This window comes from Lagopus leucura, unplaced genomic scaffold, assembly GCF_019238085.1.
Source record: "Lagopus leucura isolate 7727_CA_CO unplaced genomic scaffold, USGS_WTPT01 Super-Scaffold_650, whole genome shotgun sequence".
Taxonomy (NCBI): Eukaryota; Metazoa; Chordata; class Aves; order Galliformes; family Phasianidae; genus Lagopus; species Lagopus leucura.
In genome coordinates, this window is record NW_024962253.1 from 611,638 (window position 1) to 629,025 (window position 17,388).

At 52.1% G+C, this 17,388-nt stretch overlaps 1 protein-coding gene across 2 annotated transcripts in view; it reads right to left on the reverse strand.

The window, feature by feature from the left end:
• Nucleotides 1-268: 268 nt before the first annotated feature.
• CNTFR (ciliary neurotrophic factor receptor) overlaps nt 269-17,388 on the reverse strand; it is a 171,408-nt gene continuing 154,288 nt past the window's right edge. Inside the window, exons 6-9 of one of the 2 annotated variants that reach the window (XM_042862407.1) lie at nt 13,261-13,424; nt 3,293-3,473; nt 2,441-2,585; nt 269-1,455 (exon numbers count right to left, since the gene is read on the reverse strand). In XM_042862407.1, the coding sequence (XP_042718341.1) occupies nt 1,455; nt 2,441-2,585; nt 3,293-3,473; nt 13,261-13,424 (491 nt within the window). In that variant the 3' untranslated portion in view covers nt 269-1,454. The remainder of the gene's footprint in view (nt 1,456-2,440; nt 2,586-3,292; nt 3,474-13,260; nt 13,425-17,388) is intronic. The other variant, XM_042862405.1, reaches the window with a different exon arrangement.

Sequence of the window (17,388 nt, forward strand, 5' to 3'; positions counted from 1 at the left end):
AGGTACCTGAATGCAGCCAGAGCTTGGGGATGCACTATGGGTAGCAATGGGTACAAGTAGCAACCAGCTACTTCACCACAGCGTGGATGCCACATGGTGTGCTGACAGCCAACCATGGGTTTCCAGAGGTGGGCATCCCACCACCATTCTTACACCCCCTTGAAGTGCTCTGAAGGCCAGGTTTTGTGCACCAAACCCTCCTGTCCAGAGAGGAAATAACCCAGAGCTGACAGTGGTCATGAAATGATCATTTAATGAAGACCGTCTCTCCTGGCGCGCGCGTGTGTGTGTGCGTGTGTCTGTGTGGGCTTTATTTTTTTCTTCCCTCCATTATTTTTTTTGTTTCTTTTTTTTTTTTTTTTTTTTTTTTTATATATATACATCTATAAAAAATTCAAATACAGCATGTCAACAGTTGGAATACTAGGACGTACGGTATTAAATACTGCGCTCAGGTTTGGGCAGGGACAAGAGGAGCTGTCTTTACAAAACAGGGCCTGGGTGGGACGGGGAGGAGAGCAGAGTGGGACTGGGACAGCCAGGGACACTGGGGGGCAGGTCTTCGGGGCTCCAGCTCTAAGGGGACGGCAAAGCTATTCTTATTTTGCTGAAGAGTAAGACAAAGATGTTGATGGAGGCGATTCCCTGTATCCAACGTGGTTGAAAGAGAGTGGGGGCGTGGGGACGGGGAGGTGAAGGCTCCTCTGGGTGCTGCTGGGCGCTGGCTGGAGGGGCAGGCTCCGCGATGCTCTGCAAGGGGCTGCTGGGGGGAGCCTAGGCTTTTGTCGCTGTTTTGATCCCCTTTTATCCCCATGAAAACCGAGCCAGCTCCCGAATCCCCATTGCACTCCTGAAAGCCACCAGTTCATCCCTCCACCATCCCCTCGGAGGGGACCGAGCCCTCATCCTGCACCCCTCCAGCTTTTCCACACCATCAAGAGCTCAGGGGGGAGTGAGTCCGGTCCTCGGGGTGCCCCCTTTGGCCGCAGGTTGAGAGCATCCCTCCATCCCCGTCCCCGTTTCCCATCCCCTCTTCCGAGCGCGCCATCACGCTCTCTGTCACCCGCGTCCCGGCGGCGCGGCGGTGGCACGTCTTTGGCGTGGCGGGTTAGCTGTATGAGCGATGGCGGGGCTGGCCCGCGGGATCCGGGGCTGCGGCACGGGGCCCGGGCTCGTTGCGCCTTGCTGAGAGTGGGGCGGAGTGGGTGACATGGGGACAAGTGCATGTCCTCGCTCCGGGCTCTCGGCGAGGATCTTTGGGGCAGGTCCTCCTGGAGGGGGGATGGTGGCTCTGTCCTCCTCCGCAGCGATGGCGAGAAGCGTGATACGTCCTCAACGTGTGCAAAATCGAAGAGATAAAGAGACTCAGAACGGGCAGGGTGCGGAGGGAGGGTGGTGGTGGCGGTGGTGGTGGCTGTGGGAGGTTGTCTCCGCTGGGCTGCGACAGATGGGGATCTGTGATGAGGAAGAGAAGGGTCACTCATCCTCCTGCCAGCTAGCAGGAGTGTCCAGCTACTGACACAGCTCTGGGGATACGCTGAGCTGAATATGGCTTTTTCCCCAGGAAGAAATGCACACCTCCTCAGAACCTGAGCACGCAAAACCATCACTTCCACCTTCTCCTCCCAAAGGACCCTGCCCTTGCACCGCTGTCTGCGTGACACCACCTCTGCTATTGCCACCATATCATACATGGGGGTGATGCACCCAAAGGGAAAGGACCATGGGAACTGCCATGGGTCACGTAGACTCACAGAACCATAGAATTGCTCAGGTGGGAAAAGACCCTCAAGTTCATCAAGTCCAACCACAACCTAAACATACTGCCCTAAATCTAACAATTCTCTGCTAAATCATGTCCCTGAGCACCACATCCAAATGTTTTTTCAACACATTCAGAGGTGACTCAACCACCTCCCTGGGGAGCCTATTCCAGTGCTTAACAACCCTTTCTGTAAAGAACTTTTTCCAGATATCCAACCTAAACCTCCCCTGGCACAACTTGAGTCCATTTCCCCTCATCCTGTCACCTGTCACCAGTGAGAAGACACCAACCCCATTCTCACTGTGTGCACTTTTCAACATTCTGCCTCAGTATGTGAGAGGCTGTTTGGTGCACTTTCTGGTGCCTCCTGGTGGGTGGCACATCCTTTATGCCCCATCTCGGCTGAACATGAGCATCTAAGCCCAACTCCTTTGCAAGCTTTGCAGAAGGTGTCTGAAAAACCACGTCCAGCTATCTTCACCAGAACACCCGATTTGGAAAAGCAGCCATGTTGGGTTTATTGACAAAGAACTGCAAGCAAACCCAAATGCTTCCTACCCAACAGCCGTCGCCCACAGGCTGGTCAGCGTCTCCTTCCCAACCATGCTAGAGACCCTGAGCTCTTCACGCCCTTCCAGCACCCACCCTCATGCCCCCCATTTGGGGCATACTCACTAAATAAAGAGGACACCATAGGCAGCCAAGACCAGTCCAGCTGTCCAACACACTGCCACGGCGCCACTGCCCACTCCGGCCCCCTTGTCGCAGATCTTGGTGGTGGGGGGCGGCATGAAAGAGGAAGTGCTGGTGCTCGTCGTCTCTGCAGGGAGGGAGAGTGGGTGGTGAGAGGAGCTGGGGCCCCCTAGGATGTTGCCCACAGGAGTAGGGCAGCATCCCATCCCCACACTGCCCAACCGTGCTACTCTAGGGCCAAGCTGGATGGAGAAGATGATGAGAATGGAGACAGTGTGGTCTATGGGACTTTCTGTTCTTTAACAGTAGACCCAGAGGGTTCCAGAGTGCCTGGCAGTGAGTGTCCCCCAGTGCTTCCCAGCCACCCCACAGCTGGTGCCAGTCAGGGGAACCGGCGCAGGGCACGCTCCCATCCTTCTGGGAAGCCAAGGGCTGATAACGTGCATTTGGACACGGTCCCAGCTCTTTCCTAGAAACAGAGGCTTGTTAACTTGGGGGCTTTTATTTCTAACTGGCATCGCTCCGAGCCATTGCGTGGGGTTGGAGCTGTGGAGGAGAGGAAGAGCTGGAGATGGTGGGGGGCAGCACTCCAGCAAATAATCATAAATCCAGAGCCCTGTCGTGGCACTTGGAGCACTCCAGTGAGGAAGATGCCAGAGCTAGGTGTGCTGAGTCAGCACCTCCTGGGCCATTCCAACCAGGCAACAGGGCCACAGGCTCGTGAAGGCATGTGGTAAAGGGCTGTGCCCTCCTCTGCCACACACCCCCAGTGCTGGGGGTCTCCATACCCCGGACTACTGAGTGTAGGGTGTTTGTGCTGGGTGAGGGTCTCACCTGTGATCTGAACCTCCGTGGTGAGGTGCTTGGGCTCCTCCGTCCAGGGGGTGGCATGCACAGCCACGCTCCAGTCGCTCCACGTGCCGATGTCGTTGTCTTTGGCGGCCACCTGGATGATGTACTCCTTGCCAGCATAGGCATCTGTGATGGTGTGTGACGTGCCATCCGACAGCTCGACCTGCGGGCAGGTGGGGATCAGGCAGGGGGTGCTGGGGATGGGAGGCAGCCAGAGGAGGAACTCCGGCAGTGGGAAGTATGAGATGATCAGTGTGTTTAGCCCAGCTAGAGGGTGATAAAGAGACTGGTTTACGTCACTTTTTTTTTTTACCCCCATAGGGAGAAAATATCATCTAAAGGCAAAGCAAGGGGGTAAAGGTCTGGGATTGAAGCTGGCTGTGCATAAATGGAAATAGGCAGAGTGTTAATCCTGATATCCACATGTCCCCACGCATCCTCCAAACCAGACTGGAAGTTTTTCTGGGGTGGTTTGGGCCAGAGGTATGATCACTGTGCAGCACAAGGACACACAGGGAGATGCTCCAGCTCCAGCTAAGCCAAGGGTGCAGTGAGTCCCCAGATCTGCAGAGATAGAGTGGAGTTGCTTCCTCTAGAGGTCACCATAAACTAGTAAATGTGTGGCAGTTCTGCTCACACATATTGGGATGTGGGGATCAGGGTAGCCTGGCATTGACAGTCCATGCATCAACATTCTTTCAAGACTGAGAGGAGGTTCCCTTGCCAGCACATCTCCAGCAACCCCACTCCTTCCCCTCCTGGGGACATCTGATCCACTTGGCGATATGTCCTGATAGAAATGCATCCACACTGCAGGGTCACTGGTGAGCAATCACACAGTACTGACAGCAGAGGAAAGCTCAGCACTGACACAACATGTCAGGGATAACACCAAGCTACATCAGACTCCTGTGGTCACCAAAGGGACTGCTGTGGGAGAGTGCTGTGCATCATTTTGCAGCCTTCCTTGAGGTTCATCATTAATACCCACTGGTTTCATTTCCCATCCATCCTAATTGTGTCTGGCTTGGAGTAGCACGGGGCCACACAAACCCTGCATGACCATGGACACCCCTTTGTGCAGCCTTCTCCTCCCCACTCGCCCAGCTGACACGAACCACCTTCCCTCGCAACACATGTTGATAATAAACATGTCCAGGGGGGATGAGGGCCTGACACATCCCATCTGCTCAGGAGGCAAAGGGGGGGACATGGTGCTTGGCCTCTGAGCCTGCTGATGGCTTCAAGCCAAGCGCTGTGGTCCCAGTGGCTCTGAGCAGCTCTGGGGGCAGGGACATCTGCGTCCATATGTGGAGTCCTCAGCACAGGAGAGACATAGACCTGTTGGAGCACACCCAGAGGAGGGCCACAAAAATGATCCAAAGGATGGAACAGCTCTCCTATGAGGACAGGCTGAGAGAGCTGGGGCTGTGCAGCCTAGAGAAGAGAAGGCTGAGGGAGACCTGAGAGCAGCCTTTCAGTATCTGAAGGGGAGCTACAGGAATGAAGAGGACTGACTCTTCAGCAGTATCTGTCATTACAGAAAAAAAGAGAAACGGCCTCAAGCTCAAGGAGGGTATATTTAGGTTGGATACACAGAAAAAGTCTTTTACGGTGAGGGTGGTGGGGCACTGGAACAAGTTACCTGGAGATGTGGTTGATGCCTTATCCTTGGAGACTTTCAGGTCAAGGTTGGATCAAGATCTCGGAGCCTGATCTAGCTGTGGATGTCCCTGCTTATTGCAGGGGGTTGGAATAGATGACCTTTAAATGTGTATTCCAACTCTAAGGATTCTATGATTCTACGACATTATTCAGGGAAGATCCCAGAGCATCTTTTGTGCCCAGTGAGCCCCAGAACACAGCCTGGGATGTGGGAGCAGATGGTGGCTGAGGCTTCAGGAGACAGCAGCAAGGTGGGTGATGCTTCCAGGAGCAGAAGGCTCCAGCACAGCATCCCACTGCCCAGGGTAACACTGACAGCTGAATTTTATTAAGAACTTGGTTCAACAGCAAGAGAAAGATAGAGATGAAGACTTCAGCCTGGTTCTTGCTTGCATCCCAGAAACTGAAAAGAGCTGAACAGCCAAGGGGGCTGCACCACTGGGATGCAGCACAGCCAGTGTGCTGATGTGGCAAGGATGTCCTGACAGTGCATCTCAGCATGCATGGGGACACTGTCCCTGCCAGGGATGTGTGCCTTGGCAGAACTGCCTGGCTAGTGACTGGTGTGGTCAAAGCCATCACCCTGCTCCTTGCAGGGATATCAGAAAGGAGGGAACCCATTCTGAGAAACAATCAGGCCTCTTCCCATCTCACCTGCACAGCATGTTCAACATCCTAGCACAGATTTAATCCTTTTGTTACACAGATATCACCCTCAGCTTTTATAAAGCCACTAAGTTCCCCACTAGAGAAGGGGATGCTTTGCTTTTTCACTGTGGGCAAGAGCCTTTCTGCCCCTGTTCCCTCTCTGAGAGCTGCCTGCAGCCTGCCGCAAGCCAGGCTTTGTGCTCTCAGGTGCTCCCAGTGGCTTGGAGCCTCACATCTGCAGCACATCTGGAGCAAAGGGCCTTCTGCCGCCCGCGAGGTGCGAAGTTGTTATCAAATCCACAGGGGAGCAGGGAGAAAGGTGTGTGTCTGTCTCAGCACTGCACTTTTTGGGCTGGGAAGAGGGATGCTTAGCCCTGCTTATCCCTGCACATGGGGCATGAGTTCTGCAGGGAAGAGCAAAAGCACTGAGCCAGGGTCTGACCCACTGGCACAAGTGCAGCTGATTAAGGTGCCAGGTTTAGGGGGTGTAGGCTTCAATGCTGGAAGCAGGTGCAGTGTTTGGGATCATTCAGGCAGAATTTGTCTTTAATGCCTGCTCATCATTCTGGGACTCCAGCAGATACTGCTAATGCCTCAGCCAGGATCAGAGGTCAGAGTGTGCCACGGTGCCTGTTCCCTGTCCCCCCACCGCCCTGCTGCTTGGTGTCAGGAAGGGCATCTGGAGCTGTGCCATGGCACTCCTGGGTGACACTGGGAACATGAAAGGGGCAGCAGCTGTGGTCATCACAGGATGTCGTTGTCCTGCTGGGGCAAAGGATGTGACTGCAGCTGCCTGCACAGGGGAAATGTCTTCAAGGAGAGGCCTTGCATGGAGCAGAGATAGGCAAGACTTCAGCCCCCAGTATGGCTCTGTGCTGGGCTTTACTGTTTTCCAGCCTGCTGAAGAGGCAAAGAACCAGCCCTCGACTGCCTCTCATCTGTATGGCCAGAATTAGGTGCTCCCTTCCCAGGGCACAGTCCTGCAGGAAAGGAGTTTGAGCTCCTCTGCCCCAAACCCAAGCTGGATCAGGGTGCCCAGCAGAGATAGGCTCCTAGCACCTAGTGCTGCACATACAGCACTTGACAGAATGTCCTCAGCACCTGCTTTTCCTGCTGCCCTCCAGATGCAGCTGGCCTGAGCTGAATGTTTGCAGATGGGACTATGGGGTCATGGGAATGCTCCCCGAGACCCAGGATGAAGCATCTTCCTTGTGGGATCTTGGAGGATGCTGTCCTAAGCTATTTAGACAGCAAATAAAAAGGGAAGGTGTAGGGTACAGCACCCATCTCCCCCCTTACATAGGATGTCCTGAAGTGCAGTTCAAGTTTTCCAAAAGGCATTTCTGAGCTAGGGGATATATCAGAGAGAGAACAGCTTTGTCATGGTTGATGAGAAAGTCCATGAACGGGTGCCTGTGTCTCAGCACAGAAATGCAGCAGCAGCAGCAGATGGGAAAACACACAGGTTCCAACTGGACACAGAAAGGGAGAGGCAGCGAGAACAGACTGGGGAGGACACGGAAGGATGGTTGGGCACACAGCATCAAAGGGAGAGGGAGAAATTCCTTAATCCGCATCCCTGTCACACAGAGAAAAAAGTTGGATGAAGGCTGAGCATGGTAATTTTTTTTTTTTTGGCTGGAGGGGTCTGCATTTTGCAGCCTGCCTTTGTGCACCTGCCAAAAGTCACTCTGGCTGGCTGTAAAGCGCTGCCCAGATTAATGAGGGATCAGCAGCCAGTGCAATGCAGAGCTATTAGCATTGCAAAAAAACCCCACCAAAACAACAACAAAAAACCACCAGAGAGAAATGAAAAAGAGCCCTTGAGCCCCAGTAATTCAGCAGTAATTCAGCCCACATCTTGCCTAGGGCAGCATGGGCTGGCATTCTGCAGGTCTCCATCCTTGGGACACTGTACACACCGAGCAGTGTCCATCTCTCATCCCATGGCTAACACAAGTTTAAAGGGCACTGTATCCTCCCACACAGTGAAGCGGAGGCTAAGGCTGTGATTTCCCCCTGTGCTCCTGTAGCCTGTCCTGCCAAGGTGCTCTGGCAGTAAAAAGGTCACAGTGTGTTCTGCTCCCAGTCAAGCTCTATTTCCATTCTGTGCCGCCAGGAAGCAACTACTGGTGAACAGGGTGATGCAGTGCAAGGCTGATACCTGGATGATCTCCAAAAGGAGAGGACCTCAGCCCTCCCTGCCCTGCAGCTGGGCTTGGTGGTGCGATGTGCTGGAAGGCAGTGAAGAAGGGAGGACTGGACGAGTCTTTGCATCCCACACAAAAATGTGTTTGCAGCTCTACTTTCCATTCCTCAATGCCTCCCGCTCTCCGTTGTGACTCCTGGAAGGGGTTTTCTCCTGCTCCAAACCAGGGTCAACCCCGAGAGCTGGGTCACAGCAAACAGTTGCTGCTGCCTGTGAAATGATGTCAGCAGGGGCAAGGAAAGGTTTTGTTTTCCCCCTTTTGTCTGGAAATCATATAGGTCTGACATTCATTACTAATAAAAGAGACCCCAAACGTCTCCTCCTGTGGCACTGTGGGAATCAGTTTGGTTAACCCCAGACAAAACTTTCTCTCTCCTTCAGTGATAACTGAAAGGTTGGTAAAAGTGAAGGACTCTCCTCCCCCTGTGCCTCCTCCCTGCCAGCCAGGCAGTGGATAAGTTCCAGGGAGGTCTGAGCCATTGTCCCTGCAGTCACCCCCCAAAAAAGACTGCAGCACACAGCTCAGCTCCAGCTATTGGCTGGGGGGGACGAGTAATTGCAGGGCTCCTCCGCAGCTTGGCTTGTCTCACACCAGATGAGGCTGAATGGCTCCCTTCTGGCTTAAAATAAAGAGCATCTTTGAAAGCACAGCTGTAATCTTGTTAATAATGGGACTCTGTCTCCGGATACGTCTTCCCCTCCTGCCAAGCGACAACTGTCAGAGCTTGCTTTGCTTGCAGCCACAGGAGGATGGGGCTGGGATGCTCAGGGCATTCAGCACCAATCTCCAGGCTCCCTTTGCAGATGCATTTACCATGCAAAAGCTTCCTCCTACCGCTGGGGCCAATGCAGAGGGACTACAGCAGATGGGACTTCCACCTCTGTGGCACCTCTGCTCTGCCTGTCCCATACCAAACTGCAAGCGACGCTATTCCAGCCTCAACATTTCACTTCCTCCTACCTCCTATTGATTCTTCTTTTTTTTTTTTTTTCCCCTCTTTTTTAATCACTGACTTTGCAGCCAGGAGGGGAAGGAAGAGAAGTGTCGCAGTAAAAGCAACCAGGCATGAAGCTTTAATGGCGCTGGGTCAGGGTGACCTCCCTGCCAAGGCTGCCTAGCGAGGAGGGGAAATGCAGGCAAAGCAGCATGGGGATGCAAAAAGGCACAAAGAAGTGTGGTGTCACAAAGTGACACTGCTGCCATCCCAAAGGGGATGCGGCTGCAGCAGGCGGTCACATTAATTGCCTTCCCAGCTCCTTCCTCCCCTTGCCCATCACGGGCAGTGATGTATAGGATTAGGACATACTTCTGCGTTATGTTAGCCTGTGAGAGTCATACATTTGGTAAAAAACGTTGGTTTGCTTGGGGGAAATATCCTTAAACCCACCCACACAGCAGACCTTGCACAGACCGCTGCTCACGGCCACCTAACATCCTGGCAAGCCATGAAGATCTCCCCTTGATGTTCTAAAGAAAGCTGTTTCCAGCCCTTGCAAATGCTTACAAACACGTCTCTAATGCTTCCAAAACAGAAGATGAAGGAGAAAACCCCATCGCATTATTAGCTTTAAACATCTCATGACCTTTTTCTGCAAATCTGAAGATGCATGGTTCGTTAACATTTTGTGTTGTCAGCACGGCCAATGCGTTCAATTAGACTTCACAACGGCATCTGCAAATTGCTGGCAGCTCACCAGAGGAAATCCTCCCTTCCTTCCTTGGCTGCCAGTCCTACAACTACCTCTGAGCATTGCCACATTCCTGCGCCTGTGCACCAACCCCGCCAGTGCTCAGCGCATGCCATCTCCGCTAGAAACAACCATGGAGAGATCCTGATCCAGGTGATACCCCTGAGCAAGAGTAGATCTGGTGCACGAGCTGTGTCAGGCTCCCTGACGCCACCTGGGACATCCCCGGCTGTGCGGGGGAGCATGTGCATGGCCAAGGACCTGCATGCCATCGCATCCACGAGTGTGCACACAGCTGCGCTCGTGGGCAGCCTGCAGGCATGCACAGAGATAGCTGCTGTTGCGAGTTAACCGAAGGAGCCTGTAAAACCAGAAACAGGCTATTAGCAATCCATTAGGAAAGGGTATCCAGTTCCAGCCTAGGTAATCCATTAGAGGAACATCTGAGAGCATTAGGAGAGCTCGCTTGGGGCCAGGATGGGGCTATAAAACAGAAGAGGAAACCATGCTAATCTGGCTTGAATTACAAACTTAAAAGCAGGAGAAAAATAAAGGATACCCTGAACATTTAATGTTTTATATTTAGGAGACAGAACATGAGATTCTGCCAAAAGGAGAGAATGGAAAAATCTGTTTAGGCTACAAATATCTCATCTCTCTTCATGCAGGAAAGAAACTGCCAGCCCCTCTTCCAGAAGGGAAGAGTGTGACGCTGAAGCTGCTCAGCTTTCTGGGTGAGCTCGGTGTCAGTGAGACAGAGTGATCACCCAAATGTGACACAGAGTGGTTGTGTGTCCTGCACAACTGGCAAATGCTTGTGCTGGGTTCAACAGAGCTGCTGTGAGATGTCACGACAGCCCTGCTGCAAGCAGCATCCCGCACACGTGGACACTCATCGTCTCTCTGTGCTAATAAATCCCAGAGCATGCAGTAATAACTCCCAGAGCAAACTCCAACACGAGAGCTGCTAAGTGGCCTGAGCGGAAATTCATTGCTGAGCCCAGAGAAAGGGGGGGCAAACGGTGTGCTGAGGCTGAAACGCACCTTTGTGAGCACTCTGCCATGTCAAGGAGGGGAGGAGGGTCCCCACTGTGCCCCTTGCTCTGCACCTCCCAGGCTGGCTGTCCCTGGGGAAGATGCTGTGCAATGATAGCTGGCTCACCCAGCAGCACTCTTGATAAGATCCACTGTTCCCGCCACGGACGGCTTCATCTTCTGGTGCCAAGGCCTGGCATTATTAAAATCCTGAAAGGAAGAGCCTGGGAGAAAGCAGACGCTGATTGAATCAGGCCCTACAGTATTCGACAGCTCGACATCCATCTGATCCTATTAGTGCTCATTCAGTCCTGTCTGCTGAGGTGCTGTGCATAAATCAGCCCCTGTGCAGATAATGGGAGGCGGAGGGGAGGAAGGAATTGCAGCTTTTGCCAAGAAATGCCACGTGCAATGCGAGCATGGAGGGCTGTATCTCTAGCCAGTCTCTGGAGCTGTCCTCTAGTCCTGCTCTTACAGCAATGGACATTCCACACAGCACTCAGGAAAACCTTCACCTCAGCACAAATTAACACCTTGCTGTGCAAACACAGGTCATGCTTCATCCTATCTCAGGACACCAGTCCCTGTAAGGAGAGACCTACCATCAATTTAGGTCATGCTGAGCTGGTCTTGGCTTCACCAAGCCATAGCCTTCCCTCTCCTGGACAGATTTTGGGTGCTCCTTGGGCACTCTCAAGATGCCAACAAGCAATGGGTCTAGAAAAGCAGAGCTTATAGAATCACAGAATCATTAAGGTTGAAAAGACCACTAAGATCATCTATCATCAACCCATCACTGCTATGCTCACTAATCATGTCCTTCAGTACCACATCTTGTTTCTTCAACACCTCCAGTGATGCTAAACTTCTAGGGCTCATAGCATCTGGCAACTCGCTTTTGGGTGCAGACACCTAAATCTGCCAGGTATCCAGAGGGGCTAAGGGGGCTGTGGCTGAGCACACCCAGGGGTCCCAGGGTTCTGGCGCTGCAGCACTGCCATTCCTGGTGTTTGGGAACTGACTGAATTAGGTTTTGCAAATAGTTGATGAATATCTGATGAATAGTGGCAGTTTTCCTCTAATCACCCATAAATCAGATTTTTCATTATGCAATCAGTGGGGTAGGGATTCAGTAAGCAAGGCTGGTACTGCACTTGCTTACCAAGCAAATTATTCCCCAAACACACTTCTCCATCAGCCAGTGACTGAGAAACAAGTCCTACAAAAGGCCGTGGATTAAGAGTGACACCAGTGGGACCACTGTGCTGCTCAAGCACCCATACTGAGGACTGCTCCCGCTCTGCAGCTTGGGAAGACAACTTTTGACTGCCCTAAAGCTGACTTTTGCAGCTGGGGTGCCTCACCCCAGCGTCTCCAGCACCTCCATGTATTTCCCACTGTGTACTGTTCTGTCCCCTCATGGGCTTAGCCCCAACCCAATGCGTCGAGGCAGGAGACAGCCCATTGGCACATGTATCATGAGGACCAGGCTGCAGCTGGGGAAAACATCAGCCTTTTTCACAATGGTTTCATAAGTTGAAATAAGTGACTTTGCATTTCCTATTTTCCCATGCACTTTACCCCTTTTCCCACAGTTTGAATACTTTCCTCCTCAAAATGAAAAAACTCTTCCAACCATGCGAAAATCCAAACTCTCCCACCGCTCTCTTGTCCCAGCAGAGCGATTGGCAGCTGCTCTCTCCCTCCCTCTGAGAAGGGCAGGGAGAGACAAATGGGAGAAGACTCTACCAGCACCTGTCTGGTTTTCAAAGCCATCAGCAAAACACTTCAGTCTGAAACAAGACCTGCGCCACTGCCTTATCAAAGAAAAGCAACTGAAAGAGAAAAACCCACTGGGATGATGATGTCTTACAGCGACACAAGCACAGCACAAAGCCTCTCATTCCCTTTTCGAGACGTTTTTCTCCCTAAGAAGAGCTGTCTGGCAGAAAATCCCTCTCAGCTCCGCATCGCAGGTGAGCTCCTTGGGGATGGAACGCTGGCTCCCATTTGTCTCTTTTCTGGGCAGAATGCCTCATCAAGCAACCCGCTGCCACGCTTGCCTAATTGGCTTTCCTTTGGCCCATCTAGGAGATGTCGGGATGAGCCACGCTGGTGCAGCAGCACCTCTCATCCAGCAGCAGATTGCTTTCCTTCATAAGTGGAGCATGCAAGCAGCATATAGCAAAGAAGAAAAAAAAATTCCTGTTCGTTATCTTCCTGCCGTTAACAAATGAAATCTGTCCTGTGGGCTGCCAAGGATTTCACTGACAATTTTTTTTTTAAAGAAACAAGAAATAAAAGTAAGAAATACGATAACATCATGGCAATCGCTCCGTTGCTGACTGTGCCCTGAGTTACTGCAAACGGTATTTTATCTTCGGCTCAAAATCTAAATGTGGCAGAGGCACATTTAAGTGCAGTGACATTTATACTTTAAATGCCTTTTACATCTTGTTGGCAGGTTTTATATAGAACATATGTATGGAAAACAGATACAGGCCACAGATTAAAATGCAAAAAGGGGAGAGCCTGCAGAGCCATTTGTAGGCAGAATATGACTTAAAAGAAAGAGGAAGAAAAGGGAGGCGGAAAAAAAAAAGAGAGGAAAAGGGGCTGTGTTGACAGGAAAGTGAACAGACATTTCTCGGTCCCTGGTCACCCCATCTTGCCAGCCTGCTGCCTCCTGCTCAGCATCACTTACGTGCTGCCACTGGTCCAGGATGAGGGGCCGATAGCGCAGGAAGAACTTGAGGGGGAAGGACTCAGGGTCGGGCCAGGATGAGGGGTTCTGCCATGACACTTCCAGCCGCCTCGGGTTATTGGGCACAGGCTTGGCCACCACGCTCTCTGGAGGATCCGGCTTTACTGGAAGGGAAAAGAACAGCTGTTAAAGTTCCCCTGATTGGATGCAACAGGTCTTACAGTGGGGAGGTGGGTGAAAAGCCTGCCTAGGTGATGTGCTTTGGGGATGAGTAAGTCCAAGCGATGGCTCATCAGCTGTAGAAAATCACCTTTTAGTGCGTATGGGTCAGGAATATCCTGGCTCAGAATAATCAGCACTAAGAAGATGCCAGCACTTGGACAGAACAGAGAACATCCCTCCTCGCCACAGGTACCTGGGTGAGTGCAGGGAGCTTGCTGAGCCCTAAATCCATGCTTTCCTTGCTCCTCCAGATGGCTGGGAGTCTGACCTGCCATCAAATCTACTCACCTCTCAGCAGGTTGCAGTTTAGGGCTGGGGATTCCAGGCACTGACCCATTGCATGCAGCACAGGCAAACCTGGTGGTTTCTCATTCCTGCTCTGCTTCTGAGATACAGGGATATTTTTTCACTACCCAATATGTATTTCAAGTGAATATTAACTGACTGTGCAACATGCTCAGAAGTTGCTGCTACTTTAAAGTGCTGGGATCAAAACCCAAATAGGCTGTGATGAACAGTGTTGCCTCTTGCAGAGTCAGCTTTGCTCCTCACCAAAAGTCTGCCCAGATCTCAACGGCTCAGACTCTCAGTTTGCAGAAGCAAAGCTCTGAGAAGTCTAAAATATGGGTTGTGCAGGGGCCTGGCAGCCAGGTTAAAACACACCTCCTCTGAGGAGCTATGCATGGAGATACCCTGAAGCTCTGCTGCAAACTTGGGAGCCGGGAAGGTGAAGGATTTCCGTGGGACTGCTCCCAAGGCTCTCTGTGTTCACTAAGAATAATGATGCAGGTGGTCACCTAATCACAGAATCACAGAATGGTGCTGTCCTGGAAGAGCTCTCAACACTCCCAAAATCCACATGAAGACTGCATGAAGAAACTGTCACTTCAGCCTAGAAACTGCCAGATAAAGCAGTGCTCCTGATCTGACCAGAAACTTGTGAAGGCACCATCTCTAATTCCAATCACGCAGGAGAGATTCTGGGGTTGGGAAGAGCCTGACAGAGCTCCTGCAATGCACTCAGAGCCATCTCCTCCCTGCTGGCTCCAGGGAGATGACATCTCCACAAGGGCTTTGCTTCCTCTGGTCAGTGAAGGGGGCAAGTGAGGCTTGAAGCTGTATGGGACTGGGTGCTCATGTGAGATGGCACTGCTTGCCACTCACTGCCACTTTGCAAGGGGCGGGCTGGAGCTGGGCAGTGCAGGCAATCTGTGCACGAGGTTTTTGTAGTCATCACATTTGAGGACAGTAACTGTGTGAGGCAGGCAGGAGCTGCGGTGGGAGGGATGATTTGCTGGGACTGCAATGCTGAGCTACTCCAGATGGCTGCGTAATTCCCTTGCTCGCTTTGAATCCCTGGGCTTGGGCTGGACATCAGCTTCCATCCATGGGGCCTTGGAGGCCAAACACATACGGAAAAGTATAAATCCAGTGCTGGCTCACTGGGCTGGGTTTGCAAAACAAAAAATCTGTTTGGCTGAATGAATGCAGATGAAAGCAAACTGTGGCTCCACAGCAAGGGATAAAAGCACCAGGGTGGAGATGGATGCAATGGGATGTCACAGCTGTGAGGAGAGCTCCGGCATAACACAGGGAATGGGAAACGCCACTGTGTCAGGTTGGAGGAGAGCAAGGAAGGTGCCCTGATGCTGAGGGAGGAAGTCATCCCTTCATTTTTCAGGGACGTGACCCCCTCACATTAGAGGAGAGCTGTGCTGGCTTACTGTGAGCGTGGCAGAGCTCCCAGCTGCAGCGAGCCTTCAAACGTCACTGCGTCTTAATGGGAAAACCATCACAAGGGCTGCGGCTGCCTCCCCACGTGTCCCCCTGGCTGTGGGACTCCTGCCCAGGCCTAAGAGAGGTGCGGCAGTGCCAGCCCCTCCCAGAAAACTCCTGCCATGTCCCTCCATCGCTGAGGGGATGTGGGAGCCAGTACATGGGGATCTACACCACCTCTGCAACTGGTCCAGTGCCTGACCTTGAAGGAGTGCTTCATCCTCCATAGTATCCCAAGTCCCTGCTCCCCGCTCCTCCTTCCCCCGGCCTTTGTCTGCCCAGTCCATTTAAGCAGCAAATTGCAAGGCAAGGGCTGTCTGGCTGTACATCAGCAAGCATAATGGAGCTGTGTCCTCAGCACAGGCCCGCAGGCAGTAATGTAATATAAGTAATAATAGTAATAATAATAATAATGGACGATGGGCATTAGGCTGAGTATTGGTTAAGCGGCTGCAAAATCAGATGTAATATTATCCTGCAGAGCTGAGGGAGCATCTCCAAACATTCCTGAGAAGGAGACATGGGATTTGGTTGGGAGGCAGCTTCCAGCTCATTCTGCTTTGCTTTCGGGTTCAGAAAGGGTCCTGCAGTTATCTCTCGTCTTTAGAACAGGACAGGCTTTGCCTAAAGGCTCTGCAGGCTCACGCTGGACCACAAATGCTCATCGAAGGAGGTGCTGCCTGAGCACACACCATGCATCCATCCTTCTGCCCCATGCTGAAATGGATGCCCTGCGGCCGTTAAATATCCCCTGGCATTTTCCCTGAGAAGAGGGACATTAAACTCCATGTCTTAGCCAAATGTCAGTCTACGTAATTTAATTCTGCCTCCCTAAGTAGTATGAATTGAACTGACCTTCTGTCTAGGCAACTGTATACCCGTGCTCAGAGACTGAATTTCTTACAGGGGACAGCACGTTCATCCTCACACAGCCCCTCTGCAACACTGTGCGTTCACTGCCCCGGAGATGCAGTGGGGACAATCGTGCGACCTCCCCAGGGTCACACAAGGGATGTGTGGCAGATGTGGAATGACACCACTGCCTGTGCTGCCACTTTCCGCCTGTCCTGAGCATATCCCAACAGCGTGGCATGGGGTGAGGTAAGAAAATCTGATAATAAACCTTTGGTTTATTATCCGCTCAACAATTTTTGTGTGAAATCCTCTGTGATCACACCTAAGCAAGCCCCTCTGCGTTCCCTTGCTTGTCTGCAGCCCTGCCATCTCGCCAGAATAATCAGTGCTGCCAATACATTTTTAATGCTGTGCATCTTCTCCTGCTAATCTGCCCTGTGTTTGCATTAAAAGAAAAAAAGGCGTTGCCACTGAGGTGGGATGCTGGCACTGTGGTGCTGTCCCTGCTCTGTGGCAGGATGCTCTTGGAGGTGGGGGATACATCTCTGAATCACATCAGTGTTCCCAGCAGTCAGAAGGGGAAGGGTAGCCCCTAGCACACTGTACCTCTCCTGCCTGGCACCTTCCTCTGCCTCAAGCCCTCTCCTCTCTTCCTCCAGCCCTTCTCTCTCCTGGCTAGAGACTGGAGATGTGATGCCTGCAAGGTTTTGCACAGCCCTGCCCTCACCACGTTCACCTTTATTAATATTTATACCTTTGCAGAAAACATAATTATGAAAACAATTTCCAGCAGCGAGACAGGGCAGGAGACTGCCCGGATATCCTAGCAATGAAAGATGGGGGTCAGAGGGCTGGAAACCTTCTTCCAGTCATCACTAGGAATGGAAATACAGAGCAGCCCCTTGTAGCTGGCTGCTAACAGGCAGCATCGTGCAACCGCCAGCAAGGCATCGGCTCCAGATATCAAAAGAAAGCTCTACTCATTTTCCACTCAATTAGAGTCCATCTTCCAAGCAGCTGGGGAGGGGATTTGCTGCTGAGGACTCTGGTGGAAGAGGAAGGAAGCAAAACCAAAAGAGATCACCTCTTCCCAGGGGTCTTTTTGTGGTTGGCCAGTGGGTGGTCCCAGCAGGCACAAAGTAAGGGCTTTACACCCCTGAACCCTTTGCAACAAGTCAGTGAAATAGCTTTGTTTCAAGCCTGAGGTTTCTCTGCACTTCCATCTAGCAAGGCAGAATTCAAAGATGAACTCTCTGACTGGTGACATCTGCTGGG